At 41.3% G+C, this 19,431-nt stretch overlaps 1 protein-coding gene across 1 annotated transcript in view; it reads right to left on the reverse strand.

Moving 5' to 3' along the window:
• Nucleotides 1-10,678, reverse strand: part of prdm16 (PR domain containing 16) — a 238,043-nt gene extending 227,365 nt beyond the window's left edge. The window contains 1 exon segment of the mRNA XM_065020662.1: nt 10,491-10,678. Within this exon segment, the coding sequence (XP_064876734.1) occupies nt 10,491-10,527 (37 nt within the window). The 5' untranslated portion in view covers nt 10,528-10,678.
• Nucleotides 10,679-19,431: the final 8,753 nt, after the last annotated feature.

The raw sequence follows: 19,431 nt of genomic DNA on the forward strand, positions 1-19,431 counted from the left end.
TGAAGTGCAGCCAGGCGGCCATGGCAGGGAGGGTCAAAGGTCAGATGGGTCATGTGATAGCCCTTTCCAGGCCTATATGAGGCTTAAAACCCCTTTAACCCAATGTCTTTCTCCCCCCCCCCCTCTCTCTCTCTCTCTCTTCCCCTCTCCTTCTCTCTGCTGGGGACACAAAATGCCATTTGTTGTCCGTCACTCAGTAGCCCCGGGTTTCGCCCAGCCTCGGCGCTGAAAGCTCCATTCACACATCCTCTCACCCAGGGATGTTTTTGCAATTCAATATTTTCACACGCAGCCAGCCTCATCGTTACTTTGGAACCAGACACGGGGCAGGATGAGGCTGGGGGGCTCCGAAGCAGCACAGAGGAATCAGTGTCGGGTGGGAGAGAGGACGGGCACGGGGGAGATGGGGGGCTAATGGCTAATCTTGAAATGTTTTAGTGAACACCCAACACCCTGTGTGCAGACACACACCAACATCCTACTCATCGTTTCACAAACAATCTGACTCCAGGTTAATGATGAAGGTGGGGGGGAAAGGGGATATTTTCACCACAAATCAAATCACATTTTATTGGTTCAGTACACATATTTTGCTGATGTTATTGCACGTACAGTAAAACGCTTGTTTCTAGATCCAACAGTGCAGTAATGCATAACAATACATAACTTTACACACAAATCTAAAAAAAAGAGAAAAAATATCAGAAATATCAGAAAAATCTGTCAGAGTCCAGAATATAAATATACACTGAGTGTATAAAACATTAAAACAGCCTGAATTCTTCGGGGCATGAACTCTACAAGGTGTCGAAAACATTCCACAGTGATGCTGGCTCATATTGACTCCAATGCTTCCCACAGTTGTCAAGTTGGTGGGATGTCCTTTGGGTGGAGGACCATTCTTGATACACACGGAAAACTGTTGAGCATGAAAAACACAGCAGAGTTGCAGTTCTTGACACACTCAAACCGGTGCACCTGGCACCTACTACAAGACACTTACATCTTTTGCCTTGCCCATTCCCCCTCTGAATGGCACACATGCACAATATATGTCTCAATTGTCTCAAGGCTTAAAAATCCTTCTTTAACCTGTCTCCTCCCCTTCGTCTACACACCGATGGAAGTGGATTTAACAGGTGACATCAATAAGGGATCATAGCTTTCACCTGGTCAGTCTATGTCATGGAAAGAGCAGGTGTTCTTAATGTTTTGTACACTGAGTTTATATGTATATTGTGGTGTGAAATAGACGGTATGGACAGTATATGAATAGAAAAGGTGTGTATAGCAGTAGTTCTATAGGCTGAGCCATTACTAGAATGCAGTATATACATATAAAGTGGGTAAAACATTATTAAAGTGACCAGTGTACATTGACTATGTACATAGGGCAGCTGTCTCTAAGGAGCAGAGCACCTGGTGGTAGCTGGCTCGTAACAGTGACTAAGGTTCAGGGCAGGGTATTGGGCTGGAGATAAAAGCTGTTTTTCAGTCTCTCAGTCCAAGCTTTGATGCACCTGTACTGTCCTCCGCCTAGATGGTAGCGGGGTGAACAGGCCGTGGCTCGGGTGGCTGAGGTCCTTGATGAATACACATTACTGCCTGGACAGTCTTTCATAATGGTAATAATAATCGGATGAATTACTTGAAGATCATAAGTATATATACAAAGAGAGAATAAATATTCTGTCTGTATTCACATGAGAATATATTCAGTTTCTCTACAGGCATTTTTTTTTGGGGGGGTGATGTCAGTGTGTGGCTATTTAAAGCGGCTTGGCCCGAGGATCTGAAAGAGTCCATATCAAACCAAAGACTTGGATAACAAACTCATAATTGCAATAACAGAGGGATCTGCAACAATCATCCTGGGGTGTGAAAATGTAAACATTGATGTGTAGTCACACAAACTGCAAACAGGCAGATATAACGGTTACCACGTCAACGGGTAAAAGATCGGCATCGCGTTCGGCACATTTATGTCCTCACCCTCCCTTCACGTTTCTCACTGTCAATCGTGAATGATAATTCTTCCAGTTTTACCAGCGAAACGTCCATGCAGCTTCTGCATGCCAACCCTTTGATCTCAATCAGTCACATGGGAATATGCGTTTAGGTCTTCTTAGCTACGCACAGAGTTTCAAATGACGTAGGCCACAGTGAGCGGATCTCTGGAACCGAAGGTGTTAACAAACTGCAGCATACGTTTGTTAGGTTTCAGTAAAAGCACATATTTTGCCCAGTAGCCTCGCGCTGTTGAGTTGAGTGGCCGCATGAGAAGAAAATGCCACCGTTCGCAGAAATCATCCTAAAATCTCTGAAGAAATTAGGTGGTATTTGTCTTACAGTAACGTTATACTATGCTATTATATTCAGTTCTCTAGAATACTGTTTTCATTGTGTGATCTGGCAGACATGGACTCTTTGATCTAACTTTATTAAAGGAGCACCATCCGCCAGAGTAGCTTGTTCTCGACGAGTAGAGCAAAGGCCGTGCATAAAGTGGAGAATAAACACACATGGAAGAAGCTTCGTGCCTTTAGCCCCCCAGGAGGAAAGGTCCAGAAAAGTCCAATTCCCTGCCACTCTGTGTAAATACATAGGTAAATACCACACATTTTTGGTTGTGTGGCAATAAATCTGTATCTGAAGGTGGGAGTGAGAAGTATCACCATAACAGAACCACATCAAGCACACATCTTTAGACATAAGAGCAGGAGGAGAAGCTAAGACCAAACGCAGTAATGATTTGTTAGTCATACCGGCGTCTAAAGTGGCAGTGGAGGAAAATGGAGGTAGTCGGTTTTATATATTTTTCCAGCGAGCCGACTGTAGTTAATGAAGTTAAACAAACCAACAGCTCCCTCTCTCTCGGGAGTCTCCATAATCAACATGCCACCACCTGTAGAATTTTTTAAAATGAAAATAAATGGCGAGCCAGCCAGATGGGCTAATTGTGTTGCAAACAGGAGGGGGGGGGGTGAAAGAGAAACATGCCATTGATATAATGAAGGCAATTTTCAGGGACAGACAGGAGTGGTGGAAGAGGAAGTAAAAGAAGCGGACCTTTCTTCTGAAAGGGGACCGATGCCCCTTCTCCTCTGCCCCTCACCCCAGCTCATCATTCACCCACCAGAAAGTTAAGTATGAAACAAATAGAGGTGCTGCCTGCTTCAGGCCTGGTGAAGTCTGCCTGTCGACCAAACGCCAGTGGATAATGATAATGACACCTCAATTACTGATGGAATCTCCACATTCACATTCCCCCCTCCTCTCCCGTTCGACAGCAAATTTGTCAAAAGCCCAATGATCGTCTGACAGCGTAATCGGCCGACTGTCCTCACAAACATGAAAGGGGGGCTTTATCGTGGCAAATCAAAGAACCTGATCTCAGAGAAGAAGGGAAAAGAACTAGGGAATAGAAGAGAGGAGGGGGGAAAAAAGAGTCCCGGTTTGGCCCGAGCCCCTGAGACGTCCCATCCTAATCCACTCGTAATGAGACACTACATGCCCATCTTTGTGCTAATGACAACACAGAGGGAGAGAGGGAGGGAGGGAGAGAGGGAGGGGATATAAACACACAGGGGAGACCAGAGGGAGCCAATGCTTTGAAAGTGCCGTCCAATGAGTGGGGGGGGGGGGGGGGCTTTAAAGCAGCGCCGCGTTGGACGCATCTCCAAGAGAGAGGGACTCTGGGGAGGAGAGTCATTTTGTCTCCTTATCGTTGTCTCTACAAGATGAAGGGAAAATCAGGGTCTGGGGCACCAGTGTCTATCTGTGGACATACTCTTCTGATAGGGGAAGCAGAGAAGCAAACAGGGAGGGAGCAAGATGTAAGTCACTGAGTATTTACTGTAAGTGGGAAAGTAACTGAAGCAAGCAAACACGTGTGTAATTTCAATGATTTATCAAGACCATACGACACAGTGAACCTTATTACAAAAGTCCAATGCCAAGTACCGCAGTTGCTACCTTTACATTCACGTCAATAGAAATGTGGCTGTGGTCGATGCCGGCCACTGTATTGCAAAACACTGGCCTACCATATTCAACTTGAGCCCAAGTTGTGTGTCGAGTGTTTTCTGTCCCTTATTTGTGACGGAGGGAGTCTCTGCTGCAGGAGGACAGAGCTCAGTGCCATTTGAGTCTGGCAGGGTTGCGTCGGGCTGTAAGATAGTGTGTGTGTGTGTGTGTGTGTGTGTGTGTGTGTGTGTGTGTGTGTGTGTGTGTGTGTGTGTGTGTGTGTGTGTGTGCATCAGGTCTTAAGGCTCCTAAAGAGACCAACCAGGAACCCACACTGTACAGACCCTACAAGATACCAGAGCAGAGAAACACTGGTAAAGAGAGAGGGAGATAAGAAAGGCAGAACATGAGAGAGAGAGAGAGAGAGAGAGAGAGAGAGAGAGAGAGAGAGAGAGAGAGAGAGAGAGCTGGAGAAGGCTAAGACCAAACAAACCAGGATTAGGTCCAGATAAGACTAGTCACAATGGAGAGCAATCCCCAGGATATTACGATTTCTGTGAATCATATGAGTGCGGCTCAAACGCCTTAATTACCCAGTCAACATCCCCTCTGTTTTGCAAACAACAAAACACTGTTAAACAGCGGGGTTTTAATCACACCTATAGGCAGGTTTGGAGAGAATCATTCTGGTTGAATTCCGTAAAGAAATTAGAAGGAAGCAGTTTTTTTTTTACAGACAGCGTTGTGTTCATTAGGCACCAAACTGAAAAAATGGGGGTGGGATAGGGAGGGACTACCTGGATTTGTCCAACAGGAAATGCTCGTTCTATCACAAAGCGTTTGAAACGTTGTCTGCTGTGTGCCGTAATGGACAAGACCCAGGCCCTTTCTTAGTCTTTTTGGTTGCCTAGGTGATAAGTTTGACTGACTCTGCTAGACATAGCACAGCACCGGATGGAATATGATACTCAGGCCGGGTCACACAGAAATGCCTTGAACTGGTGTAATGGCTTTTTCTTTTTCCCCCCTTCGCGAATGCATACCACTCCGCAGTATTCCTCCTGTCTATTTATATCACATCTCATCTTCGTCTAAAAACGAACAGGTCGCCACATCAGGGATGGGGTTTGGGGGAGGGGGGGTCAGCTTGCTTGAAGAGAAAACATACAGAGAGGAGATATCTTTAACTCTCTCAGGCATGCAAGTCAAACTGCCAAGACATTGGGAGATTGCGGCGCTTTACAAAACATGTCGAATGAAGTCACATAGTGTTGAAGGGTGGTGGGCTGAGGAGATATTCTCCATGTGGATCTGCTGGGGCGCGCAGGGTGGGTGGAGCCACGGAAGGGTCCGACTGAGACGCCCGTCACACTGCGTTGACGTCGTCCACAGGTTATATATACTGGGTTGTGTTCATTATACACCAAATAGGAAGACAACGAGCTGAAACAGGGAGGGACTACCTGGACTTGTCCAATAAGAAACACTCGTTGCAAAACGTTTTAGAGCGTGTGCTCTAACGAAAACGACCCTGTATATATGGCCAGCAGCGGTGTGCCGAGTCCACGTTGGATTATGAACAGTGTGACATTATGAGGCAGACCTGGTGGCAAGGTCAGTGCTTAGAGTACTGACTGGACTGCACTGCTCAAAAACTACAGCAGGCTTCAAAGACAGAAGGCTGCATCAGGTGTGCCTCTCATCACACACACACACACACACACACTTCCGACAGAGCCAACTCCCGCTGGCAGGGCGGCATTTACACTCAACCTTTCCACTTTGTCAAAGATTGGGGGTGACATGGCACGCTGGTCAGAATAATGTGTCCCGGTAAAATGTTTGCGTGAGAGAGCGTGTGCAGGAACGAGTGAGTGAGTGGGTGAATGAGTGAGTGAGTGGGTGAATGAGTGAGTGAGTGGGTGAATGAGTGAGTGAGTGGGTGAATGAGTGAGTGAGTGGGTGAATGAGTGAGTGAGTGGGTGAATGAGTGAGTGAGTGGGTGAATGAGTGAGTGAGTGGGTGAATGAGTGAGTGAGTGGGTGAATGAGTGAGTGACACACGCCACAGAGCTTCTTCTAAAAAGGTATATTTATGAACGAACCCCAGTCAAATTCATCCAGACCAGGAGTAAATGCCGAGTCCCATGGTCTTCAGTTTACAGAGAGAGGACCAGCTGCATAGGAGAGTCACCATGATTTCAGCATCAAACCTCCACTCAAACAAGTGACAACCAGGCAAAGATGGCTGGTATGCAAAAGTACTAAAGGTGACCATCTTATGAAATGGCAGCCATGTCTGTTCAGTTCTATGCTTTTCATGCTGCAAGTTCTTCTGTCCATCAAAAAAAAAAAAACTAGTGGAAGTATTTTGAGTTAGAGCCTAACCGTTCCTGTACCTGAGCAGACTCTTGCGTCAGCCATTTTATGCGTGTAAGCCCGGGGTCTTGCATGGGGCCTAAGCGTTTTGCCAGAAATTCAACATAGCGCCCATTGTTGTTTTACAGTGTTTTGGAGCTGGTTTTATTAACTCTGTCAAAACATCAGAGGCTGTACTACAACAAGACATGGGTTCATGATACTACAGTCCATCTAAGGAAGTCCCTAAAGAGAGCGCAATCCTATCGAGCAATAACTGCTTCCCCAAAATACCGATAGAGTACAAGGAGGCTATGGGAGCAACCAGACAATATGGTGCTCCATACATGAGCGACGATTCAATGTGACGCGAGAGAGCGAGATGGGCATTCGAACGTTTTCCTGTCACTTAAAATGCGTTTCAGTGAATACATAATTGGATGGTGTGCGCTGGATAAAAGCCTACCTCTCATATCTATGATATAATGCTCATCTTTGGAAAAGCGGGGCAGCCGATAGTCAACATATTTACATAATTGTGATTCTAATGTGACCTTGCATTAGCCTACTGCGTTTCGTTCATTCTATATGACAATATTTCGTCGCACAACCATGTTTTATTTGAAATTACTCTATTGATGATATTATTTTCTGTTTTTGATAATTAATTGATCATTTCCGAAACAATAAATTGTTGGCCTGCATTCCATACGTTTCTGGTTACAAGTAATGTAATAATCTTCAAAATATGAGTGGGCCTAATTGATAAGCATCCCTTTTTCTGACCCCTGACTTATGTCGGTTGCATGAGGCGGTGCGCGCGTGTCCCTTCAAAGCATGGCCTTCACCTGTACAACCTCAAATGTTGACTTGTACACATTCAATTATCATTTCAGATCAGTGGATGAATTTAATGAAACGTTTACTTTTAGCATTACCGAATCTGCGGCCCAATTTAACACAACACACAAACAGACTGCATTTACACAGAAAATTAGACATGTCAAATTATCATACGATTTTACAACAGGCCTATGACTCATTTTTAGAATCTACAATGTTTGTTCGGTTTGAGACACGAGGTAGGCTTGCTGTAGTAGCCTACCGGAGAAGTCACCTGTAATGTCCAACAATTGAATACTGCAATGACCGCACGTTGTCAGCACACAGCTGTTGTTTCAGACCAAATTGCAAACATTTGAACCATACGATAGGCCTTTTTTTAAGTAGACCTATTGTCTAAGGAACTACTTTTTTTTTTAGTAAGCAAGCAATTTATCCCAGTGGCGGTCAATCGAGGAGGTAGCCTTTTCCTACAAAAAATGTAATGAACTGTAAGTCGCTCTGGATAAGAGCGTCTGCTAAATGACTTAAATGTAAATGTAAATTAACTGTATACTGATAAACCTCTACAGATTCTGTATACCTTCTACTGCCTCAAATAACAAGAGCGAGCAAAAAGACCGTTTAAAATATTGAAAGAGTAATATGGCATTGGTTGTAATTGTAATAGGCATACTGTGGGTTAATAGCGTTAAGTTGCATAAAATAATAATAATAATAATAAAACGTGAATAATGATTATAATTATAATAGTTATAATAAATATGCATAATAATAATAAATTGTGCAATTTCGAAAGTTTAAAATAGGCCTATAATTTACGCAAAATAATATAAACAAACTAAACCACAGTCATCTAAATGACAGGCCACCTGGCTATGATAACAAGTATCATGTAAAACTAAACACATAAAAGTGTTTGCAAATATCACAACATATCCAAATATACATGGGGGGAAATATGGAGCCGTCACAGTATTTATTGATCAATGTGAGCTTATCCATTTCGACACCGCTCAGGGAGGCGATTCTGAGTGCCGAATCCCTGTGGATTTGAGAATTCTGGACCGGGTAAATCTGTATAAATCTACTTAAGTCCTTAAACCACGCCAGGTCCCTTTCGATTTAATCAGGCCTATGACAACTCTGTCGGATTCAAAAAGGTGCCACCACCACAGAGTACAGAACTGAATTTTAAAGCTAATACTGTACTTCCATTATGCCCATAACCATTTTTTAGTGGGGGGAATGTAATAAGTGTAGCCTGCTATAAACCTAGTCTACATAACAGGTAGAGTGTGACAATTATCCCACGGTGTGTAAAGCCTCCGAAACTGCACACGTCTAGGCGTAAGGTGTTGTCAACTCGGACCCTGTTTTAAATATCACAAGGCCATATTCATATGATGATAATATTTGTGCTACACTGCAACAAGGCGAGCAGCGTTGGGCTCGCTATAAGGTCTCAAAGCTTAGCAAGACGTGAATAATTATTGTCGAGTGAGAGGTCTAGTCAAAGCCATGCCGGCATTTATTTTAATTAGCACTAGGATCAAGAGGCAATCAAGGCTACTTAGAGATCAAGGTCTATTTCAATTACTGAGAAAAATACATTCCTGAATTGATAACTATTCTCAATGAGTGCTAGGCCTACTTTCTCTTTGCAAAGGCTTGACAAATGTCTGCGCTTGACACCGACAATTATCAGCATATTCCTAATAACTTGGACCAAACATACAAGCACGGTTACAGAAAACGCTGCTTACAATGTAATTGTTTATTTCTGGTTCCAAAACACAATATTTAACTGTTGAAATGTTTACATGTTTTGTCCTCAATCAAACAATTTATTTGATCATAATGCATAGAAAATGGAGGAAGCATACAACCAACGTATTAGGCTACTCGTTTACAGCAACGTCATTTCACACTGCTAACATAATTGTTTGTTAAATAATCCCCACTGTGAAATAGAAACAACCTGGTCTTCTTTAGAAAAGCAACATGCATTAAATCGGGAATATGTGGATTTTGGATTAACAAAGGCCATAAACAAAGTTTTTCAGAAGCCTATGCTGAAGTTAAAATGAAGTTAAAATCAACTATTTCCTAAATCATTGTAAATATCGAATACATAAGATCGTATGCTTTCGGATTCGTTAATAGTGACGGATTAAATGCATTATACATTTCACTGAACCCTTACTAGGTTCATTGCATTATTCGGCTCGTAGTTCTGCATCAGCAATGACCAACTGCTACATGTCCATAATCGAAACTCACCTTGAAATAATAGATAACACTCAGAACAAAAAACTAAATCCGCGTTGGTGTTTTAAAATAGGCTATGTGCAACACACCTTATTGGTTGAACTTTTATGTAGAACATTTATAACACTTAAATTGATTCAATGCATATACAGAAAAAGTGAAGTCTATTCATGCATGCGTAATAAACAAATATAAGTTGGAAAGATAGCAGAAATCAAGCTATAGAATCATCCTTCTTTCTACACAAACATATGCATGATGTTCACAAAAGTAAAAATGATTTGTCCGTGTGACGAGAGCAACAGTCCGTAAAGTAGCAGGGCCATTTCTTGCACAACAAGCATTAGGCCTATTGATTGCCATTCCCCGAAGGAGGAACAAAACACAATAGTAGTTCAACGGCCAGAGGGAAAAAACTGACTTCGTGGATGCAGTTTCTTCGAAGGTAAAACGGACTTGGATAAAATGCTGCACGAAAACAGCGATTTCTTTCAAATTTCACATCTTAACGTCTCCCACTTGTCGTGAATGAAGCTTGTGCGCACAACTCGGTCTCTATACTGAGCTCCCTCTGTAGCCATGAGCAGTGCTAGAGCGCCCACTATTTCAAAAACTAGGAATATTATTTCACAAGACTTGGAAGAACTTAATAAAAAAGTTACTATCCCTTTCGACAACTTTTTTGTTAACTTTCGGGTAACGATTCTTCGCCGTGTCTAACCTCCGAGAACAGAAAACAAAACTACTCCCCGGCGCAGTTTGTACGGTAATGTTTTTTCTCTCCCATATCTTTTATACAAAACCACCAGCAGTGTTTCTCGGCATATATGAAAGTTCTGACGTTGTGAACAAGCGAACACAAGGCTGCAACCGCGAAAAGGCTGGACACACGGACTAGGGTGTTTTATCGTTACTATTCACAAGAAGAGCGAAATTATCTACGAGGACAAAGACGCGTCCGACTAAGGAACTGACAAATGACAAGGACACATTGGTGACCGGCACGAGAGTTCGAGCCGCCGACCGAAAGCGTAAGAAGGGAAAAAGACCTACTTTTGGCCAGTTTTCTCGCCCTCGCCTTGGATCTCATCTTGTCGGCTTGTAGATTCCTCTCGTCCTCCGTGAGCCCAGAAGCAGCAACAACACTATCTTCATCTCACAAGCATTGTCAGTTTGGACACCTTCGCACATGCGCACAGGCCATTCAATCTGACACCCTCATCAGGGCCAAAAAACTTTGCAATGTATTCATCATCACTTTTTGTCCTATCGTCTCCCCTTTAGATCACTTATCTCTTCCCCTCCTCCCTCTCAGCACCATCTCGGACCCCCCTCCCTCCCCTCCCCCTACCACCGCCTTTGCCACCACCACCTTCTTGACTACCCCTTTAAGAGCAATAACTTATTTTTCGCAAACCTGTGGGATCCGGACTAGCAATGGATACAGCATGGTATGTGATGGGGTCAAGGTCGCATCCCTCAACTGCAAGGTGATTGTTATCAAATATCACAATTGACCATTCAAAATGATGACATAAAAAAAATCGAATTTAAGGTAAAGTAAAAATAATAATAGCCTACTATTGTTATGATTGGCTATTATTAGCCTATTTATTATAACATTCATATGATTATGAGGAATATTATGGCATTAATGTTGCCATTGTTTTTCTCATTATTATTGTTATAACCTAATGATGAATTACGAGAAAGATATGCCCTGATTTTAACTCTCTATATTCTATTACAGATAGGCCTAACTCAGAAGATGATTATTTACAATTGATGCAATGGATGTCTTATCTGGCATTGTGTTCAAATGTAGGTTAATCAAAGGCCAACTTTTTCCAGGGGTCATTATTGACTTCGCTTATTCAGATGCATAATTTGGAGTTGCATTTACGATAGCTCTCCGTATGAAAACATAACGTTGCACACACATGCTTTGCCTGCGAGCAAGCCACACGAAAACGGCAGCTGTTGACGCATGCAGCAGCCTACTCTCAACAGACGAGACGACGAGTAGGCTACAGAACCGGGCTAGTTTTCATTCATTGCATTTCTATAGGAAGCATGTATAAGTAAGTTAAGGTTTTTCTACTTGAAAATATGCCTTATTTCTGCAGCCCTATCATCTCTGTGAACTATGGTGCGATGTAATGAATGCAAACATCCATCGCCATTTTTGGCACAAGGGCTCCAGGTAAAACCAGCGAGGAGGAGAAATAGATTGTGAATTTCTAATGTAAGTATGACTTTTGCCTTCCACCTGTTTTACGTGCAGCATGCATGGCGTTCAGACGCTCAGTGTATGAAAGCAGGCGTCTGTTGATCGCCGCATGCATATATTAACGGTCAACGTTAGGAGTGTGCCTTCGATGTCAGTTGGAGGTTAGGCTATATATTGTGTAGCTTAATCTGCAGCTCATGATGCAGCTAAGCAATTGAAATAGGTAAGTCTGAGCGACCTTATGTATGAATGAATAAAATATATACGGTGAACTATATGGATGTTGAACGAAAGAAAGGATAATATTTCTAGATGATTTTCAAGTGACAGTAGCCTAGTGCTGTGTTAATCTACACGTAGGCTAGGTTGGTATTTCTGTGCAATTTGAAGCAGTAAAGAGAACAGACAAACAAATATTCGAAAAATATACCTGGCAAACAAAAGTATGTTTATTCGGCATAGGCCTAATGCATTATTTGCATTTGAAGTTAATTTCATTATCTGTCCTATTGCATGCAGTTATTTGACAATTATTAAACCATATTACTGTATCGTTGTTATTATAATAATAATATGAGTATTGTGCTATATTGTAAGAACTATTATTATTATTATTAATATTATTATTAGCAACAACAGACGCCACATTTTTATGCACAGGCCTACTGCATGTAAAACCAAATGTTGTTCATAAAAAAAGCATGTCGAAATAGATCGTTTTGAAACCTTTTTGAGAACATTGACCTAGAAAAGAAATGAGTTGCATGATCATAATCAGTTGTTTTACCAGGCATTTTGATCTCGGAGCGAGTTCCATTTTGTGATTTGTAAATGGGAAAATAGAGTGCCTCTTCGGGAAGATAGACGGGTTAAGACCTTTAACCAATCTCCCGTGGGACAACGCGTGCATGTGATCACAGCCTTGATTGAACATCAAGAAAATGATTATTATTCATTTATTATTCATGTATTATTACTTATTACAAGTGTATTATTACTTTTGTTTTTTATTAATGGACTATTACGGTAGTAATTGGGCATAAGGGCATAAGATGGAATAAGAAACGTGCAGACTGTTGAATATTCACTAAAAAGGCCTACTGCAATTGCATATTAAATCCGTTGCGTGATACTATAATTACATTTTTTTAAAACATACATCAGCACAGGACTACAATTACTTCAACCATAATTGATAACTTAAGCAAATATAAAATAATCAACCATTTGTTTCAATGTGCAATACAAGTTCAAATGAAATGTCATGTGGTTGACTAGGCGTCTACATTTCATATCCCAATAGCAAAACATTTAGTAATTTCAACTATTGATCTAACATTGTTGTTTGTGGAATCGAATCATATGTTGCAAAACAGAATTCTTACAAAGTGGGGTTAAGTAAAAATCTTACTATATAGCCTAACGGACTGACATTGAGCCAACAATCCTCAGGTGAGTATTCATTTAATTTACCAATGCTACTTTATTGAGCCAACTCCTGGGTGTGAGTGCGATAGAATGACGACTGGGAACATCAAGTCTTGTCTCAATCGATTTATTGTATCGATAACATTTCCTGTTTAAGTGTGAAAAAAAGGTCCATTCAACAGCATTTGTTTCTTATTTTCCCTCAAATGTTTTCACCAAAAATGTTTTCACCAGCTCTCCAGAACAATTTAAACGTGGGTCGAATCTCTCACATTGAGCTGGACAAATTATTTAATATGGCGCAACACCTTTTTTTAAGAGCAATTAAGCCTAACTGTGATTACGCTTGTAAAGAAAAGTGTTGCTCTTCGGTACCCGTTCATTTGGGGAATAGTTTTCTGCGTCATTTAAACGTCTGCCTTTTACGAGCTCTACGTGGCGGCTGTGTAACCCCGCATTTTTGAGTATTTTCTTTCCAGATTGTTGCGATTTTCCTGCGGTTTTAACACGGGGACGGAGAGAGGCTGGCGCAGACCCCGGAGGAGAGGTGTGCTGCTTCAATCCAGGCCGCAGTAGCAATATCCGTATTTTGGTCATTTACAGGGCATCAATCCAATATGCTAATTGGTCAAAAACAAAAAGTAGCCTATGGCTATTCAGAGCAGCAAACATCACTCTTCGAATTTATTGATCTTAAACGAGGGCCTAAATAAAAAAAGTATGCTTTCAAACACTATTATTTTGTGCATTTCTATATTTTTTATCTATTAGGCAACCCATTCTATGTATGCTCATCTTTCGGCAAGACCACAGAGACAACATAGTAGGCCTAAGCTTGCACTGAGTATACACTAAAAGGAAAAGGTTCCTGCACTCTTAGAAAAAAGGTTTCTTATAGAACCAAAAAGGGTTATATCGCTTGCTTCATATACGAAACCGCTAAAAGTTATATTTAGAACCCTTTTTCTAGGGTTTTTGATCAGAACCCTAGAGGTTCTTCACTGAACTAAAATGGTTCCATATAGAACCCTGCATGGTGCCATTTGTGAATTATGACTACTACTATTAAATAGATTTTTTGTTGTTGCTCAGAATATCATTTAATAAACAATTAAATAATGAACAAAAGAATACCAGCATAGTTTTCAGAATTTGTCATGACATGCAAAATTGCCAGGGAGGCATCTCTGTTTGAATGAAGGCCCACGTCAACTGGCTGACTTCTTCACGATGCAACTTTGTCCATTAGTTACAGGGAACGACAAAAACGTGTCTTCTGCTGCATTTTCAACTCCCCCAAACAGCAGACCTCACACATACAGTTGAGATGAGCACAGGTTCAAGCTGCAGTGCCCCTGGATGTAGAGCATGTTGTGGGATTAAGGGCCCAACAGTAGGGGAATATTTTAAGGATGTGAACACAGCCCTCCAGTTGTAAGATCAATTCCACCCTTTTTTCCCAGCACCCCATCCGGGAATCGAACCAACCCAGCTCCAACTCCTGCCACAGGATCAAACACCTTAGCCGCTGGGTTACCTACTGCCAGGAGGAAGGAAGTGTGGAATGGAGGAAGTGGTACTCACTAAGCAAGCAGCGAGACGTCCTTTACAGTGGTGCCATGACCCGGATCTACATTGGTGCTCAGCTCAACACTGGGGTTGCTGTTGAGGAAGTTTGAGGGGTGAATGTAGCACATGGGGATGTGTGAAACTTACTCCACAGCCTGAAGTGTCTCACCTCATTGGCAAGCTTTTTGAGGGATCGGCTAAGATGCTTGAGGAGAGCGGCCACATGTGTTTGTGAGGCAGAGATCCCGAGTTCGAGCCTGGTATGGAAGTGGTACTCGCTAAGCAACAGCGTGGCGTCCTTTACATATACACTGAATATACAAAACATTAGGAACATCTGCTCTTTCCATGAGACTGACCAGGTGAAAGATATGATCCCTTATTGATGTCACTTGTTATATCCACTTCAATCAGTGTAGATGAAGGCTAAATCTTTTTAAGCCATGAGACGGAGAGTGTATGTGTGCCATTCAGAGGGTCAATGGACAAGACAAAAGATGTAAGTGCCTTTGAACGGGGTATGGTAGTAGGTGCCAGGCACACCGGTGTGTGTCAAGAACTGCAACGCTGCTGGGTTTTTCACACCCAACAGTTTCCCAAGTGTATCAAGAATGGTTCACCACCCAAAGGACATCCAGCCAACTTGACACAACTGTGGGAAGCATTGGAGTCAACATGGGCCAGCATCCCTGTGGAATGCTTTTGACACCTTGTAGCGTCCATGCCCCAATGAACTGAGGATGGTCTGAGGGCCAAAAAACAGGGGGAAGCAACTCAATATTAGGAAGGTGTCCTTATTGTTTTGTACATAGTGTATATATAGCATATATACTGAACAAAAATATAAATGCATCATGCAACAATTTAAAAGATTTTACTGAGTTACAGTTCATATAAGGAAATCAGTCAATTGAAATACATGAATTAGGCCCTAATCTATGGATTTCACATGACAGGGAATACAGATATGCATCTGTTGGTTACAGATACCTTGAAAAACTTGGCTTGGATCAGAAAACCAGTCAGTATCTGGTGTGACCACCATTTGCCTCATGCAGCACGACATCTCCTTCGCATAGAGTTGATCAGGCTGTTGATTGTGGCCTGTGGAATGTTGTCCCACTCCTCTTCAATGGCTGTGCAAAGTTGCTGGATACTGGTGGGAACTGGAACATGCTGTCATACACATAAACCCAGAGAATCCCAAACAGGCTCAATGGGTGACATGTCTGGTGAGTATGCAGGCCATGGAAAAACTGGGACATTTTCAGTTTTCAGGAATTGTGCACAGATCCTTGCTATATGGAGCTGAGCATTATCATGCTGTAACATGAGGTGATGACGGCGGATGAATGGCACGACAATGGGCCTCAGTATCTCATCATGGTAATGCAATTGTGTTCATTGTCCGTAGCCTATGCCTGCCCATACCATAACCTCACCGCCACCATTGGGCACTCTGTTCAAAATGTTGGAGGCGGCTTATGGTAGAGAAATTAATATTATATTCCCTGGCAACAGCTCTGGTAGACATTTCTGCAGTCAGCATGCTAATTGCACGCTCCTTCAAAACTCGAGACATCTGTGGCATTGTGTTGTTTGACAAAAATTTCACATTTGAGTGGCCTTTTATTGTCCCCAGCACAAGGTGCATCTGTGTAATGATCATGCTGTTTAATCAGCTTCTTGATATGCCACACCTGTCAGGTGGATGGATTATCTTGGCAAAGAAGAAATGCTCACTAACAGGGATGTAAACAAATTTGTACATAAAATTTGAGAGAAATAAGCTTTTGAAACATAGGACCAACATTTATATGTTGCATTTATATTTTTGTGTATGTATGTATGTATGTATGTATGTATGTATGTGCATAAATATATATGAATAAATATATATATATATATATGCAGTACCAGTCAAAAGTAAATTGTTAGTAAGTTAATTGTTCATTATGAAATGTATAATATTTTAATATTTGTATTTTTAATACTTACTTATAGCATATTGCCTACCACTAGGTTAGGTTATTTGAATCATAGGCCTACATTAGGCTACTACTCCTAGATAAAGATGGTTATGATAAGAAGTAGTAGGGGATAGTGCCTCCGAACCGTGGCCCCCTTTTCTTTCTCGAATGTCTAAATATTTTTATTCACTCCAGTAGGCAACCAGTTTATTTCTCGTCAAGGAATTTATGAATAAATGCTTCAAAGAACGTAGGCTATACAAAAATGTTGTAGTAAGACGAAGTCGGAAATGCAAACTTTATTGTCCCTATAGGATAGAACCACACTTGTAGACAAAAATGGTTATTCAGGGTTCTACAGTATATAGAACATTTTGGTTCTTTGAATGAGATTAAAGAACCCTTTACTAAAAAATGTGTGTGTGTATGTGTACATGTATATATATGTATATATACACACATACATACATATACATACATATATACATATATATATATATATATATATATATATATATATATATTAGTAAAGGGTTCTTTAATCTCGTCCAAAGAACTAAAATGTTCTATATACTGTAGAACCCAAAATAACCCTTCAATGAGTAGGTGTGCCCAAACTTTTGAATGGTACTGTCAAAACTGATGGCAGCTTTGCACACTCTCAACCATCTTCACCTGGAATGCTTTTCCAACAGTCTTGAAGGAGTTTCCATATATGCTGAGCACTTGTTGGCTGCTTTTCCTTCACTCTGCGGTCCAACTCATCCCAAACCATTTCAATTGGGTTGAGGTTGGGTGATTGTGTAGGCCAGATAATCTGATGCAGCACTCCATCATCACTCTTTTTCTTGGTCAAATAGCCCTTACACAGCCTGGAGGTGTGTTGGAACATTGTCCTGTTAAAAAACAAATGATAGTCCCACTAATCGCAAACCAGATGGGGTGGCATATCACTGCAGAATGCTGTGGTAGCCATGCTGGTTAAGTGTGCCTTGAATTCTAAATAAATCACAGACAGTGTCACCAGAAAAGCACACCATCACACCTCCTCCTCCATGCTTCACGGTGGGAACTGCACATGCAGAGATCATCTGTTCACCTACTCTGCGTCTCACAAAGACATGGCGGTTGGAACCAGAAATCTCATATTTTGACTAATTTGACCAAAGGACACATTTCCACCATTCTAATGTCCATTGCTTGTGTTTCTTGGCCAAAGCAAGTCTCTTCTTATTGGTGTCCTTTAGTAGTGGTTTCTTTGCAGCAATTCAACCATGAAGGCCTGATTCACGCTGTCTCCTCTGAACAGTTGATGTCGAGATGTGTCTGTTACTTGAACTCTGTGAAGCATTTGGGCTGCAATTTCTGAGGCTGGTAACTCTAATGAACATATCCTCTGCAGCAGAGGTAACTCTGGGTTTTCCTTTCCTGTGACGGCCCTCATGAGAGCCAGTTCCATCATACCGCTTGATGGTTTTTGCGACTGCACTTGAAGAAACTTTCAAAGTTCTTGAAATGTTCCATATTGACTGACCTTCGTGTCTTAAAGTATGATGGACTGTCGTTTCTCTTTGCTTATTTGAGCTGTTCTTGCCATAATATGGACTTGGTCTTTTACCAAATAGGGTAATCTTCTGTATACCACCCCTACCTTGTCACAACACAACTGATTGGCTGAAACACATTAAGAAGGAAAGACATTCCCCAAATGTACTTTTAACAAGGCACACCTGTTAATTGAAATACATTCCAGGTGGCTATATCATGAAGCTGGTTGAGAGAATGCCAAGAGTGTGCAACGCTGTCATCAAGGCAAAGGGTGGCTATTTGAAGAATCTCAAATATAAAATATATTTTGATTTGTTTAAAACTTTTTTGGTTACTACTTGTTTCCATATGTGTTATTTCATAGTTTGATGTCTTCACTATTACTATTATTCTACAATGTAAAAATAAAGAAAAGCCCTTGAATGAGTAGGTTTTCTAAAACGTTTGACCTGTAGTGTATATATATATATATATATATATATAAATACACACATACATATATACACACACACACATTTTTTAGTAAAGGGTTCTTTGGTCTCGTCCAAATAACAAAAATGTTATATACGGTTGAACCCAAAGAACCGTTTTTTCTACGAGTGTGAAGGTTCTATCCTATAGGGACAGTAAAGTTCGCATTTCTGAATTTGAGTCTTATTACAACAATTTTGTATAGCCTACGTTCTTTGGAGCATGTATTCATCAATTAAAGTTTAGGCCTTTTGATCAGTGACGTGAAATAACTGGTTGCCTTCTGCCTTCTAGAGTGGACAGACATTCGGGTGAGAAAAAGGAGCCACGGTTCGGAGGCACAATCCCCAATAACCATCTTTATCTAGGAGTAGTAGCCTAATGTAGGCCTATCGTTCAAGTAACCTAACCTAGTGGTAGGCAATATGCTATATGTAAGTATTAAAAATACAAATATTAAAATATTATACATTTCATAATGAATAATTAGGCTACTAACTATTTAGTATTAATAATGGGCCTATCTATTTATACATTAAGTAATTTAGGTTAATCTAACGATGACTTGGTGTTGGTAATATTAACCACCATAATCTTCATCTTCACCACCACCATCATCAGTAAGGCTTAACTCGGAGGCTACAGTTTTAGTTTCAACCCATCATCGTGTAGTTGAAAGCTTTGAAGAAATTAGAGCTAGAACGGGATCAGGCGTGACGCAGCAGGCCCAGAACCAACAATACATGAATTGGTGTGGTCTGTGGTACGGGTGAAATAT

This window comes from Oncorhynchus nerka, linkage group LG7 (assembly GCF_034236695.1).
Source record: "Oncorhynchus nerka isolate Pitt River linkage group LG7, Oner_Uvic_2.0, whole genome shotgun sequence".
Lineage (NCBI taxonomy): Eukaryota > Metazoa > Chordata > Actinopteri > Salmoniformes > Salmonidae > Oncorhynchus > Oncorhynchus nerka.